The 15,790-nt window shown below is 31.3% G+C and overlaps 1 protein-coding gene across 1 annotated transcript; it reads left to right on the forward strand.

The window, feature by feature from the left end:
* Positions 1-2,990: 2,990 nt before the first annotated feature.
* Positions 2,991-9,287, forward strand: LOC131162478 (eukaryotic translation initiation factor 5-like). The gene is made up of 2 exons (XM_058119005.1): positions 2,991-3,183; positions 7,264-9,287. Exon 2 carries the CDS (start codon positions 7,613-7,615, stop codon positions 8,945-8,947), a length of 1,335 nt encoding a protein of 444 aa, XP_057974988.1. The 5' UTR covers positions 2,991-3,183; positions 7,264-7,612; the 3' UTR covers positions 8,948-9,287.
* Positions 9,288-15,790: the final 6,503 nt, after the last annotated feature.

Here is a 15,790-nt window from a genome sequence, read left to right on the forward strand (position 1 = left end):
CCTTCATAGTAGGGAGATTTTAGCAGAAATGAAGTAAGGGAAATATGCTATGATAGATAATACTAGTATGATTTCAGTATGAAATATATGTTTTTATCAGATTATTATTTCATAGCAGGAATTTATACAGTGTATCATATATGTTTAAAATGTTTTAAATTACTGTGTGGCATGCAAATAAGGATATAGTACAGAAACATGTTTTTACAGTATTTTTAGGATTATGTTTTACAGATTATACAGATAGGGAATATGATTTATAGTATTTTCAGAATACTATGATTATACAATTTTTAGTACCATGACATACAGTTTTACAGTTCATTTTAGAAATATAGTTTATTCAGATATAGTTTTTTACATCGTCATGGTTAATATAGATATTATAGAATCATGGTAAAACAAATAGATTGTATATAGTAATGTATTATTTAGTATCAGACCCTGATGGATCAGACAGTAGAACACGGTACCGTTACTATATATAGATATTCAGTACAGAGTGCAACCACCTATTCAGATAATACGTGGTATGTAAGTCGATCGAATGCCTAGGAGCGGACAGACTCCCCATCATATGTGGGTTGAGGAGGGCTGATCAGACTGATAGAGTATAGTGGTTTATTCTTGATTGGCCAGCCAGGGTAGATCCCGCCTTCAAGTCGCACAACCCTGTCATTAGTGGTTAAATCATGACATACAGGCATCCAGGGAAGTTTTCAGCTATTATATGTATATATAGTTTTACAGTAACAGAGGGCGTACTTATGTATAGTAGAAGTATTATGTATAGAAACCTAAAAATATAGTTATGTTAAGCAACATGAGATGATGGTTATTATATTATTTGTACTATATTTTCAGATTTAGTTCTATGTGTTTATATAGAAACAGATCTTCTCAGTATTGTAACTCATTTGCCACACACTAGCAATAACATATTTCATCTTACTGAGCGTTGGCTCATCCCATTACTTTAACATTTTTTAGGCGAACCAGGTAGGCGAGCAGATCAGGCTCGCAGATAGATGGGCTTTAGTATTGCCCTATCAGTAGAGTGAGTATTTTTGAGAGTAATTATGTATAGCCCTAACCCATTTGAGGGTATTTTGGGTAACAGTTTTATATGTATATTTGGAAGAGCCTTTAAGTACTCTGATATTGTATATTTTCTTGGTTGTGTTTATATGAATTGCGCTTCTTACTGCTTAGGTTGATGGGTTGGCTTGATTTAGTAGGTATCAGAGCATTATAAATTTTGCAGTATTAAAAAAAACCCTAATTAAATAGCAGGTCTTTACAATATATATTGATGAGCTTATTTTTAGTGTAAGTCGTAGGCAAGAAACAGAAGTTGATGTACCATGCTAGTAAAGCCCTAAATGGGCCCAATGAGTGCTACTCCAAGGCAAAGAAAATGAGTTTATGCACTTGTGGTTTTAGCACAGAAGGTGAGAGATTGCTTTCGATCTCACACCATTGTCTTTCTAATAGACAAAGCTTTGAAGACTTTTCCACAAAATGTAGATGCATGTGGACGTAATGAGGTGGTCCATCAATTTAATGAATTTGACATTCATTACAAACCTTAAATGATCATGAAGGTGCTAACATTGGTAGATTCATCTTAAAGTGCATAGTGCCACTAGGCTGAATTTGACATTCATTACAAACCTTAAATGATCATGAAGGTGCTAACATTGGTAGATTCATCTTAAAGTGCATAGTGCCACTAGGCTAATAGCAATAAGTAAAGGAATGTCCCTTTTATGTAGATGCATCTTCCCCTTAAGAATCAAGTCGATAGGGGTTAGTCCTTATTTCACCTTGTCGATGCGGGATTATGTTTAAGGTATCGATGAAAGGGAATGACGATCCTCAAACAAGAAAGAGATTGAAGATAAATGGGTAAAATAGATAACAACATTTGGTATAAAGTCTTCATCTTATTTCTCTTAAGTACAGGAAAATAAAGAAAAGCCCTAAAAAAGTTCGCAAAACTAAAGTTTGGGTTTAGGAGTTCACTTGTGCATAACGAAGGTAATTAACTACCTATTTTAATAATGGTTAGCCAACCAACTCCCTATTGACATCCGTTCACAGAACTTTGATTACATATTTGTTGCCTTAAAAAAATAAACAGACGATAAAAGACAAAGACCCTTTTTGGTCTTCCATTGTTAGTATTCAAGCACTCTGACATGGCTTCGAGGAGCCTAAAATATTGCTCCAAAAAGGAGTTGGCCTTCGAACCCTAATTTTGAAGAAAATATGATAATGGTGATGATGGATGATAAAAATAGTTGGTTTAAAAATGTCAGACCTGTATTACTGACTTGAAAGCCAAAGTTTAAGATAAGGAGCACCGACCCTGTTATTTTCAGTCTTTGAGAATAGGGAATAAAAATAAGGGTTTTTGAATGAGGTTTCGATGAAAAGTATGATTTGATGCAATGTACGAGTTTTGAAAAGTTAGGACTTCATCATCAGCCTATTAAAATCTAGAATATCACTGAAAAAAGCAATACTTTCGGATTTATGCAAGCATTTTTTAGAAAAAAACTCAAACACTAGACAAACAAATAGACATGGTTCATTCGATTTATCTTTGTTGGTCGGAGTTATAATCCTTCTCGAGATTTAAGGTTTGATTTGTTGTTATTATATTGAATTAAATAATTTCAAGCCCAACTCAAAATCAGTTAAGTTAGATAAGAATGTCAAATCATATAATAACTTTTTTAATCTAATTTAAATTGCAATCTTATTATTTTAACTCATTCAAATTTTTTTTATTTTATTTAAATTACACATTAGCATATTCATTAACAAAAGAGAATCATAAAATTGGTCCGCCATGATTCCTTGTAAATTTTTTTATTGCATCAATCATTCTCTTCTTATTAAATATCATACATAAAATTTTTAGTCCCATGGTAAAAAATAAAATATCTAAACCTAGAAGGTTCGGCTGTAAATACCAAATAAATAAATAAACAAAATCAATAACGCTGAGGTTTGCCCTAATAGTTCACGCTTAGGGTTTCGTATCTCTCTTCCTCTCTCTTATATAAATCGATTGCTCATCTTCCTCTCTCAGACGCATTCCTCAAGAGGCAAGACGTTCAGAGAGAGGGAGAGATAGAGGCGGAGGAGGCAATTAAGGTTCTTCGATCTACCAAGGTATCGTCGGTTTCTGTCAATCTTGCTTCAATCTGATGTTCGATGTTTAAGACTTCATCATCTTTTATTTTTTTATTTTTTATTTTTTAAATTTCTGGTTGTTGATTGTTGTATCTTTCTCATTTAATTATTGTAAGAGATGCGTTTTTTCGTTGAGTTCTAGATTTGTGTTGAACTATTGTATATTTTGGACTGTTTTGTTCGGTGAACGATTGACAAATACGAACATCCTGGTTGAGATTGAGTTGTTGTTTTATCATTATTTTTTGTGTGATTGAGCTGTGGATTTCACCTGATTAATGTTTAGATATTGTTTTATCGTTTTGTTTCAAATGTTTGGATTCCATTAATTTGATCTGTTTTAATGTTTGCGTTCATGGATGATGGTAGAGTGAGATTGCATATAATTTTGGTACGATCAATTAAATTTCTTGTGTAGTTTTGGATTTGGGAACTGAACTAGCACATGTTTAGCACATGCTGTCAAATTTGAATTTCTTTGTTTTGTTGCAATTGAAAATTCATTGACCCTAGTTTGGGAGTATGGATTTCGGGTCATAGATTTGGATTTGTGTAAATTTTGATGGAATTTAATACAATTTTGTACTTTGATTTGTCCAAATGCACACAAATCCAAATCCAAGGGCTCTCCCAAACACAAGGTAGAACTATTTCGACGTGCAGGTTAGATCCTTGGTGTTGGAATTGTGTGGATTTGTAATAAGTTTTGTTCTCTTCTGCAAAATCAAAATTTAAGGAGTGAATTCTATGCTTCCAAGTGGTGTGAGAAGTTTTTGCATTATTCTTTTGAAATTGGAAATTGAGGAACTGATGGTACTTTTTTAGGTATAAAATAGAAATCACATAATTTCTGTGAACCTTTTGGGACTCATTTCCGATAACTGAACATTCACTAAACATTAGACTTTTATCATTTGAATAATGCAAACCTGAGTGAGTATTTATAAATTAAATTATGGTTTATCGGCTGCAATTATGTAATCCTGTTTGCTGAAACATTGGCTGTGTGTGAGGGCTAGGGAGAAAAAATAGGTTTTTTTTAAATAGTGAAGGTTATCCTCTTCACTAGACATTGCATTCTTTTTTTCCCCTTTTCATGTTGCAGCTTCTGGAGAAATCATATTTTTTAAAAATTATTCGATTTAAAATATTTTGGATGATACATGCTCAAATACTATCCACATCTAATTGATAATTATTTTTGATTTGTTTAAATTTTTTAAGAAAATCTAAGTACTTTATGGTTTTTATGTTTTTAGAAGGAATGATTTCCTTGAATGTCAATCATCAGCATGGTTATCAATATCTCGATCCAGATCGTGCGATTCTATTATCCTGCGATCCATACTTGCCTAATCTATCTGGATCTGAAGTAGAACCTTAATAAAGTAGGATCCCAGTAAGATCTTAGCTGGATTGACGATTTGACTTGCGATCCTACTGATCCTACATTTGCAATGGAGTATGGATTTTTCCTATTTGATATTTTAAAGAAAAATGTCCATTATATTTTTTTATTGGCCCAAACACTTTACTTTTGCAATAAGCACAAAAATTGGTCAAGTTGGTTCAAATGCATCAAATTTGGGGCAACATAATGAGCATGTTCTAGGATTTCTTCGATCCAAGTCAAGAGAGCAGCTGAGCATCACTTGACAGCTCTCTTCCTTCAAAATTGAAAGCTCTCTAAGAACTTAGAGTTCTTGATAGACAGATCCTAGGTTGTCTATCAGTAAGTGTGGACTTTTTCTTTTCCTACTGATCCTAGGTTCTTCTTCTTACAGTCTGATGACAAATTGCAGAAACTGAGAAATTTAAATAAGTTCATTGAATTAAGTTTGGCAATTTCTTCTTCCTTATTCTCTTCATTCTATTTGCTTTTCTTTTTAATAAGCTAGCAATAGTTTGCCCTTTGCTGAGAACTTTGCAGTTCAGGCTATTTATATTTTTTTAGGATCAAAATTATTGGAGGAAAAACCTGCTGGGTGCTAGCTAGCAATGTAGCTACATTCCTGAAATTTATTTTAATTTATTAAACTTACTGCCAAGCTTTTTGAGGATTATTTTATTAAGAGTTGTCGTAAATTTCCAAATATATAAATTTTTAATTTATTTTACGTCGTAAGCAGAATCTTGTGATCCACGATCTGATCCTACGGACCCTCTCAATGATCCTATGTAGGATCAACTTCCAATTTAAATTTATACATGATTACATATATTATTTTTTTAAGAAAGGGACACAGATATCTGTGGTGGGGGGGCTTTTGGTAAAATTCCTCACACATTCATTTTTGTGAATTAATTGATCCAATTTGAGATTATTCTAATTGCCTTTTAAGTAAACAGGAAGTAATTAATTAACTAATTTTTTTATATTTACATGTTCAAGTCTGTAGTAGTTGCACAATTTGTGTTATGAATAGGCATGGGCCAAAATTTTTATTTACCCATTTATATAATTTTTAGTAACATGGATGGACAATTTATGAGCCTACTCATTTTTGAACATGGGTTGACTCATCTAGTAGTTGAAACATGGGCAAAGAAGAATTTTAGGGTAAAAAAGCCATTTTTTTGTTACTTTTCCATATTCCTTCATCCTTGTAGCATCCCTACAAGCAGAAAGCATCCAAGCACACAATATATGGTTATAATCCGAGATGCAGCATTCAATTTTTTTGGAAAGGGTTTATGTTCAAAAGTGTTAGCATTGCACGCAGGTTAGGGCATCCCTTGACTCGAAATGTGTGAGCCTCTTCTTTGCAATTGCATAAACCTTGTGGAGTGTTTGGGCATTTTCCGCACCCAGAGTCTTGAGTTGAGCCTCAGTTGTGTCTCCCTGAACATTGAATTGATCCAATGTGTTGTTTGAATATCAAGCGCCCTTTTAGCTTTCTCTTGTTAACTTTGGTAACTATCTTAAAATGGTTAATCCCAATAACAATTACAAATTTATTATTGCCCTCATGTAGAACCTGTCATTCTTCTTTTCTCAATGAACCCCTGGCTGACACAAACTGCTCTTGATTTTTAATTAAATTATACACATCAGCACATCCGAAGTTCATTTCTCTTTCCTCTTTGTCTTCTTTGATTGAATAGAAATCCTCTTAATAATTGAGGAATGCTGATTTGCTCAATGTTTCTTTGATGTGTGCACTGTAATTTGTAATTTGGGGTGATAATATGGCAAGAGTTTATTGTGGGCTACTTAGAATAGGTGAAATCTGAAATGGGCGTCTCAGGCTCTTAAATAACCAATTTTGATCCTTTAAATTTAATAATTGGGTGATGAATAGGGACACTTAAAAGGTTTAACCGATCTGTTTATTTGTGACAAGCATGGTTGATTTTGACGTGAAGTATATTGCCTACTAATGTCCTTTATACCCTTTTTCAATTTTATTAGATTTTTTTATTTGAAATGCACATTAAATTATTCATTATGTTAATATCATAAATTGTAGTTAACTTCCTTGTTAATTATGAATTAATGGCTCGGATTGGGCTACTTTAAACAGGAAACTGTGCTTGTCATAATCTTTTAGCTCATTCTACAAGTCCACAATGAAATTTTAACGCCACACTATTTTTGAGCCACGTTTTTTTTTTTTGAAATTTTAAACTGTGGGAATATTACCTAAAGAAAAACAAACAACAAAAATTCAAGTATAGATATTCTTCTTGAAAGTTCAAATGTTGTTGGTGTGATGACAATGTTCTGCTTGATAAGTCTCGGAATCTAGAGTAGTGTATTGTATACTTATTTAAAATTGTTTCCCTTCCCTGCAGTGTAGCCTTTTGTGTGTGTGCCGCCCCTTTTTACCCCAAGAGTTCATCTATGTTTATTTTTAGATTTGAAAACTCAGCATATGTTAATTTTCCGATTGACCAGAAGTCGCTTCATCATAATTAGTTTATGTTACTCCATTAGCTCTATTATTGTGAGGTTATTAGATTCTAAGGCAATATTGGTTTTGTTTACCTAGTAAGTGTTATGTGACACATTTTAAGTATTTTTTAGACATATATCTTAAATGTGTCCATGCTATTCAGGAAGTTGGCAGTTCAATCTGCTAATTCTGTTGCTTTCAAAGTGGAGGGTGTCAAGTTTGAAGCTACTTTTATGTCTGAACGGGCCTCACACTTTTTGTTGTCGATTGGGCTGCTTGGAGAGTATTGTCCTACGTCAAGAAAAAAGAGCATTCATTCTTTGGAAAGATTTGGCTGCATGCATCTTGTTGGATTTCAGGACAGACACTGTCAGAGTGGCTATTTTATGTGTCTTGCAACTCCGAGAAATCTTGTTTGTTCTAAAGAAGGCTTTCTGGCTTCAAAAGATAATTCCGCTGCTGTATTTTCCTCATTCTGATAAATCCCACAGCACACATCCTACGTTGCAGAAATGGCTTTGCAAAACATTGGTGCTAGTAACAGGGATGATGCCTTCTATAGGTATAAGATGCCCAAAATGATAACCAAGATTGAAGGTCGAGGAAATGGCATCAAGACTAATGTGGTGAACAATGTTGAAATTGCGAAGGCTTTGGCTAGACCTGCATCTTACACCTTAAAGTATTTTGGTTGTGAGCTCGGAGCCCAATCCAAATTTGATGAGAAAACTGGAACTTCCCTGGTGAATGGAGCACATGACACTGCCAAGCTTGCTGGACTGCTTGAAAATTTTATCAAGAAATATGTCCAGTGCTATGGATGTGGGAATCCAGAAACTGAGATAGTTATCACGAAGACACAAATGATCACACTTAAATGTGCTGCCTGTGGCTATGTGTCAGATGTTGATATGAGGGACAAGCTCACAACATTTATAATCAAGAACCCCCCTGAGCAGAAGAAGGGATCAAAAGACAAGAAAGCAATGAGGAGAGCTGAGAAAGAGAGACTCAAGGAAGGGGAGGCAGCTGACGAGGAGCTGAAGAAGCTTAAAAAGGAAGGTGTAAAGAAAAAGGGCTCTTCTGGTAGTTCCAAAAGCGCATCATCCAAGAAGAAGCCTAGTGTCTCCGATGAGGATCGCTCCCCGGCTGGCAGCCAAGCTGACGAGAATGAGTCTGTGGGAGCTGCGGAGGATGCTGATGATGTCCAGTGGCAGACTGACACTTCTATGGAGGCAGCTCGACAACGGATTCAGGAACAATTGAGTTCTGTTACAGCTGGGATGGTTATGCTTTCTACGAATGAAGAGAAGCCCAAACCAGTGAAAAAATCTCCTGAACTCGATGGGAAAGCTGAAGTGGGAAAACATGGGAATGGGTCAAACATGGCTAGTTCCCAAGATAGACTTGTTGGTGAGGTAAGAGAATTCCTTAAGAAGAGTTCTCCTGGGCAGCTTATGCCCTTTCTGGCAACCTTATCTGGCACTTCTCAAGAGCGGACAGATGCGCTGTTTGAAGCTCTGTTTGGAGGTGTGCAGAAGGGATTGGCTAAGGAGGTGGCCAAGAAGAAAAACTACTTGGCAGCAGCCACCCAAGAGGAGGGATCACAGGTGAATCTGCTGCGTGCTATTGAGTCTTTTTGTGGGAAGTCTAGCTCAGATGGGGTGAAGGAGGTTGCCCTGGTTCTGAAAGTTCTTTACGACAGTGATGTGTTGGAGGAAGAGTTTATATTGGAGTGGTATCAGAAGGGCCCAACTGGAGGCAATAAAAATTCTCATATTTGGAAGAATGTGAAGCCCTTCATTGACTGGTTGCAGAGTGCAGAGTCTGAATCTGAAGAGGAATGATTTGAAATGCATATCCAGGTCCCTTCTCTTTTTGCTGCTGCTGCTGCTACTTTTCTACCTATTATGATAGGATTTGTGTGTCCGGGTGCTGTCCTGAATAATGTCATGCTGTTTTGTGTTTGCTGTTTGGTGCTGTCTTACTGTTTTGAGTTGTCATGTTTGGTGGTGTCTAGTAATTATCGAAGACGACTGTGTTTAAAGGCTGTTGATCACTGCCCTTGCCTTGAAGCTTTGTCCTTTGTGTTAATTTTGTTCTGCCTGTTATGATGACATTTTGGATGGATGTATTCTTCCTATCTATTTGTGTTAATGGAGTGTTGGGTTTCATTTCTTATGCAAATTAAACATGGTGATAAAATAGGGTTTCAGGGGCGTGCGTATGTGATGAAATTGCATATGTTTCATTGTTCGAGTCTCCTATTTATGTTTTATTTAAATTTGAGTACAATTAACATTATCGATACTCTTCAGTTACTGTTTTTATGGCTGAAGTTGTAGGCTTGGTCTCAACTTAAGAAGTTCTTTTTCATGTTGGATTAAGTTTTTGACTTTTTCAATTTTGGCTTCCTCATTACCCTTTCCATTGCTCGGTATCTTCTTGGTTTCTCATTCAAATGCCGTTTTTGACTGCGTGAATGTATAAAAAATCATTTCTGATTTGGTTGATGTTTGATGTCATGTTTTAAAGGAGCTCTCTTTGATGATAAGGTTATGTTTGGATCACAAAACTTGGAATAAGATGAGAAATGTGGGGATGAAAATCATGTTGCAGAATTTGCTTATTAATGTCATCGACATTGAAAAATAAAAAGAATTGTTAGCTTCATAAGCGCACAAGCAAAAACTCAAGTGTTCTTTAAAATAATCTTACCATCTGGAAGAAATTAAACGAGCAATGCTTGCTTACTGATATCAGCCGCAGTCAAAAATAAAAAGAATTGTTAATAATGCGAGAGCCAAAAACTGAAAGGGGAGTTCTTTAAAATAACCATACACATTAAAGATCACATTAAAATTTAACGTTCAATTTCCCTTTCCAACCATGCTTTGACTACGCGTAGAAGAAGAGGAAGACAACTTAACCGCAATTTTTATTTACCTTTGAATGCAACGCTCTGGAAATATTTGCCACTACTTTTGGAATTTGAGTATAGGCATGATCCCATTCAACTCATTTTACAACCCAAGTACACAAAATATTTGTAGTTTGAAGAAATGTTGATTATTCAAAGAAAGGGAAAGCACCCAAAGAATTAATGTCAAATGGTAAAAGTTGGAATGTCGGATTTAATAAAGCTGTCAACCTCAATTGAGCGATGATTTGAAAAATATTTATGTGCAGATCTATAGACATATGGAACAGTGCATTGAAATCCAAAGCAATGGTAGAATTTGGATGTGTGGACGGTGGACTCTTCACAATATGGGGTTCTAGGCGAATAATTTAATTAGAGATCCTTAATATTTTATTTAATTTTTATTTTTATTTAAAATTAATTTTTCTAACTTTTTGAGATGTAAAATCACTAATTAAAGTTTTATATTTAAGATTTTCAAGTATTTCTTTTTCTATTGATAACATAGTCAATTCATTTAATCTTTCTTGTGACATAGTTGATCGCAAATAACTTTTTATAAGTTTAAATTTTGAAAAACTTCTTTTTACAAAAGTTACTGTCAAAGGTATTGTTAATAAAATTTTATAAGTAATAAATGCATTTAAAAAATAATCTATCTTTTTTATAAAGTTCAATATTTCAATTAGTGTACTCGTTTCTTCCAAACTTTCTTTTAAAATTCTCAATTCTGAAAATAAATCAAAACCATTAAAATCTGAATGTGTTTCACTTTTTAAAATATTCTCAAGTGTCAAACATTTTTGTTTCAAATTATTCTCATCTAATGATTTTAATATGTTTAAATCATATAAAAAACTAAAAATATTCTCATATGTTTGAAATTGTTCATATTTACTCTCAAGTGAAATAATAGGTTGATCTATTATGTATAAGAAAAAATTAATCCTAAAAGATTCTTCAGCTGAGTGTGTTGTATCATCATTAGCATTTTCATCAAATTGTTTTTTTCCTACTAATTACACGTTTTTTTTTTACAAAAATACAAGTTTAATATTCATTTCAAGTGCAATCACTTTTACTAAAATCATAAAAGATATAAATTCATTCTTCTTATAATTTTTTAGAAAAATAACAAGACCTTTTAATTGATTAATGGCGACATCAATACGCATATCTTTTGATTGTAAATTTTTACTAACACAATTAACAGCAAATAGTATGTCATACCAAATAATCATTTCTAGTAAGAATTCAAAATTTTCCATTTCATAAGTTATTATACAATAAGATTCACTTTTTGTTTTTGGATCATCGCTAGTTTTTTCTAATTGAAGTAAAACATCTTTAATTTGAGAAGTTTGAAGCCTTATTGCCTTAACACTCTCTATTCGACTTTCTCAACTGTGATAATGATTTTACAGTTAAATTTGGTACATATTCGGTTAAAATTTTCCATCATTTTGTAGAAGAAGAAAATAATGTATATATTCATTATACTAATCCAATAAAAAGTTATAACTTTAGAACAACAATTAGTCATATCACAAAATACTAGATTAAGATTATGACAATCACATAGAGTGTAAAATGCTCTAGGATTTATATCTAATAGTTTCTTTTGTACACCTTGTTGTTTTCCTTTCATATTAGATCCATTATTATATCATTGCCCTCTTATATTTTCAATACCAAGTTCAAATTTTTGTATGACATTTATTAATTCATTAAAAAGTCATTCTCCTAACGTATCATTTACTTTTAGAAATTCTATAAAATATTCTTCTATTTTAATTGGATTTGTAGAAAGATTCAAATATCGTATTATTAAAGACATTTGTTCTTGATGACTTACATTCGGAATGCAATTGAGTATGATTGAATAATATTTTGCTTCATTGATTTGCTTCATAATTTTCTTTTTAATGTTAAAAGTTAACAAATTTATCAATTCATTTTGCATATTATGACCAAGATAATGATTATGAATTTCACCATGTTGAAAACGTCAAATATGTTCTTTCATTATTGGATCAAATTCTGCTATCATTTCAATCAAACTTAAAAAAATCTTATTATTCTCTTGATAAATTCGTTCATTTTTCCCACGAAATGTCAAATTATTTTTAGGAAGAGTTTTCACAATAGAAATACTTCTCAATAATACTTTTTTTCCAATAATTCTAAATTTTTAGAATATATAAGCCATTTTCTATCATGTTTCTTTCCATTTGATAATTTTCGAATAAAATATTATTTGAAATATGTCTTGAATTTTCATCTTTTGGAAAAATTAAATCATTATCCCTAATAGGACATTTTTCAACTAATAAATTTCATAATTTGGTATCTATATTTTTCCAATATTTTGGATTATAAATATTATCATCAATATTATCATCATTATTTTTTTTATTCTTCTATATTTTTAAAATGTCTTTCAAAAAAATATCATTAGTTAGCATTTCTTGTATATCAATGTTATCTTTATCATTATCATTATTATTATTATTATTATTATTATTATTATTATTATTATTAGATTCTAATTCCATTGCTGAAATTGATTGCTCGTTTTTTAGAGGATTTTTATCTTGTTCATTTATATTTTGTTTAGAATTAGAAATAAATTTATCAAGAGATCCCTTTTGAGATGACACTAATTCTTCTATTTTCTTTTTCTTTCTTCGTTTTTCATATCTGGATTCATATTTTCTCGTTCACATAATTAAATTTCAAAATTAACACTAACTATAAATTGACAAATTATGTAAACAAATAAAAATAAATTTAATAAATCTATAAAAATAATAGATTGAAACAATATAACCTTATTATTATTGCAAATCAATCAACGAGCCAGACTTTAGAGATATTAGATTCTTGCTGGATACAATGCTCAAGCCTCAAAGCTTCCAAAATCTAAGAAAAAATAGAAAAAAAATTTAGAGTGAAAATAATAGAAAAATAATGCACAAACACTGAAATAAAAATTAGGGTTGATGAAAATTACAGAGAATCGGAGGCCCGAATATGATGAATACAAGAATCGGAGCAAAAATCATAGAGATTGAGAGATGAGAGTGAGAGAGAGGGAGAGATGGAGAGATTTTTTGAGAGAGACAGAGAGAAAGAGATGAGAGTAATAGAGAGTTAGAGACATAATAAAGTTGTACCAAACACATTGAAACTTGAAAATAATAATAATTAAATTACATTTATTTTATATTTTAAAATACAATTTCATTTGCTTGTTAGTTGGGAAGTCAATATATGAGAAGAGAGCATCATAAATAATAATAACATTATTACATTAAAAAAAAAATTGGAGGTCCCATAAGGCAAACACCTAAGCCGCCTTATGGTTTGTGTGGATTTAGAAGAATATCATACTTACATGTGCAAAATAGGAGTTAAAATAATGAAAAGTTTCTGACTTTTCTATATAAATTTAAAAAATTAGAAAACAAAGTGACATTTTTGTCATTATTTTAAAAAAATAGAAATGCAAAATAAAACTATTTCCACAAGTAAATAGTGCAAAAACTATTTTTGTTGTTAATTTACTCCATATAAATTTTGTAAAAAATGAAAAATTAGTTATTTATTTATATTTTTTTTGAAAAAATAAAATGAAAATGAAAACAGTTTTTCACAGCTAAAGGACCCTAAATATTTCATATCACTTTCACTTCCCCTCAAAACAAAAAATCTAAAAATTGAAAAGGCCAAAAAAAGATAAATTACCTATTTATGCATAATATTTAGTACAATATTTTTCATTTATAAAGTCCTCTTGTATTCCAAAAGTAATTTTTGCTCTGAAAAGCCAAAAAAGTAACTCCCTAACAAAGCAATCCTTTCTTTTAAAAGAAAAGTATAATTAGAGGTTAGATATTCACTTTTATTATAAGTATTGTGTAAATATATATATAATAATTGAAATATATAACTAATATGTAAAAATAATATCTAATTTATTAAATTATGACAATTTTTTAATTAATAATATGTTTAATTAAAAATTTAATTAATATTTATGTTAATTGACGTTTTTCAATATCCCAAAGTATTTGATGTTTTCAACTAGTATTTTTAATTAGCACTTTTATTGACATTTGAAATATTTTTCTAATTATTAAATAATGTAAAAAATATTAACTAATATTTTTAATGAAATTTTAAATATTTTAATTAAAAAATTAATTAATGCTTATGTGAATTAAATATTCACTTGAATTTTATAATTAAAAATTAGTAAATTTTTTTAATTACCATGTTTACTAAAGATTTTAAATACTGTCTGACTGAAAATTTAATTAAAAATATTCCAAGTAATATTTATAATTAACATTATATTTTCTAATTAAAAAATTAATTATTATTTAGTTGATTAATATTTTAATTGACCTTTCTAATATTATCTAATTAAGAAATTAATTAAAAGTTTTAATAAAAAAATTAACAATGTCTAAGAAACAAATTAATTAAAAAACTAACCAAAATTTAATAATTAATATATTTAATTAACATTTTAAATATTTCTAGTTAAATAAAAATTAAATTTGTGTTAGTTTAGCATTTTTAATTCAAAATTTAATATTTTTTATTTAAATAAAATATTATATGATCATTATTTTCTACTTAAAATAAATTATTATTTTATATTTATAATATTATTAGTATAAAAATATTTTAATTATTTTTCATTAACTCTTAATTAATAAAATGATTGATGGGGATCTGCATACACCTCGAGTATCTTTGGCGGACATTATGACACATGGACGACTATCTGAAGTCCACTTTTGGATGTTAACTTTATTTGCAAGTACTTTGAAGTTCAAGCCCAAATGATCACTTAATGGACTTTTATATTGTATGAGCTTGCAGAATGAAATAAAGGACTTAAGCTTTGGAGCATGAAATTGAAGCCCACTTGAAGATCAATGAAATAATGGACCAAAATCTCCTCCCCCCCCCCCCGCGCGGGGGGCGGAGTTCGGCCACTAAGGAGACTCACAATTGAAGCTTCTCTTGGAAGTTAGCTTAGAAAGAGGATGACAACTTGTAAGTCAAAGAGTGTTGGTCTTTCAAGAAACATTTATTTCATTTTAAGTTCATAAACTCTATTATCATAATTATTCTAGTTTCTAGACACTTATTTCCTATGACAAACTATTTCCTAGCTAGGAACCTCATTATCTATATTTTAAATGTTTTATTCTATTTTTGTATTTTCTTTAATCTCTTAAGAAACCATGTGCAAGTCATGTGCATACTTATGTAAGGCTACAAATATGACATCACTTGTATTGTAAAAGGGATCTTTGCATTATCAATAAAAATAAGCATTTGCTTGAGCTTGTGAAGCTTGTTTCTCTCCTTGTGATTGAATAGTGTGAGACTACGTTCCGTCTCCTCAGAGATTGGGTTGTGAGAGACCAAGACAACATCAACGTCGTCATCAACACTCCACACCCCACTCCTCTTTCATAGCTTACAGCCACAACCTTCCTCAAGCTTCATTCTTATCTCAAGATTTTTAAGGATCAACAAGCTTGTTCGTAGTGCGATTGAGTGCTCATGTGCTTTGGTGTTTGTCATTCCGAACCTCTTGGTAAGCTCGTTTCAATTCTTTGTTTGTGACCATTTAAAACAGCCCCTAAAAGTCCCTTGTAAGCCTTGAAACCCTACTCGAATCCTTGATTGAAAACCTTATTCATTTTCTTTGAATATTCCAAGATTTTCAACATAATCATGTTTG

The sequence above is a fragment of the Malania oleifera genome, chromosome 8 (assembly GCF_029873635.1).
Source record: "Malania oleifera isolate guangnan ecotype guangnan chromosome 8, ASM2987363v1, whole genome shotgun sequence".
Classification (NCBI taxonomy): Eukaryota; Viridiplantae; Streptophyta; class Magnoliopsida; order Santalales; family Ximeniaceae; genus Malania; species Malania oleifera.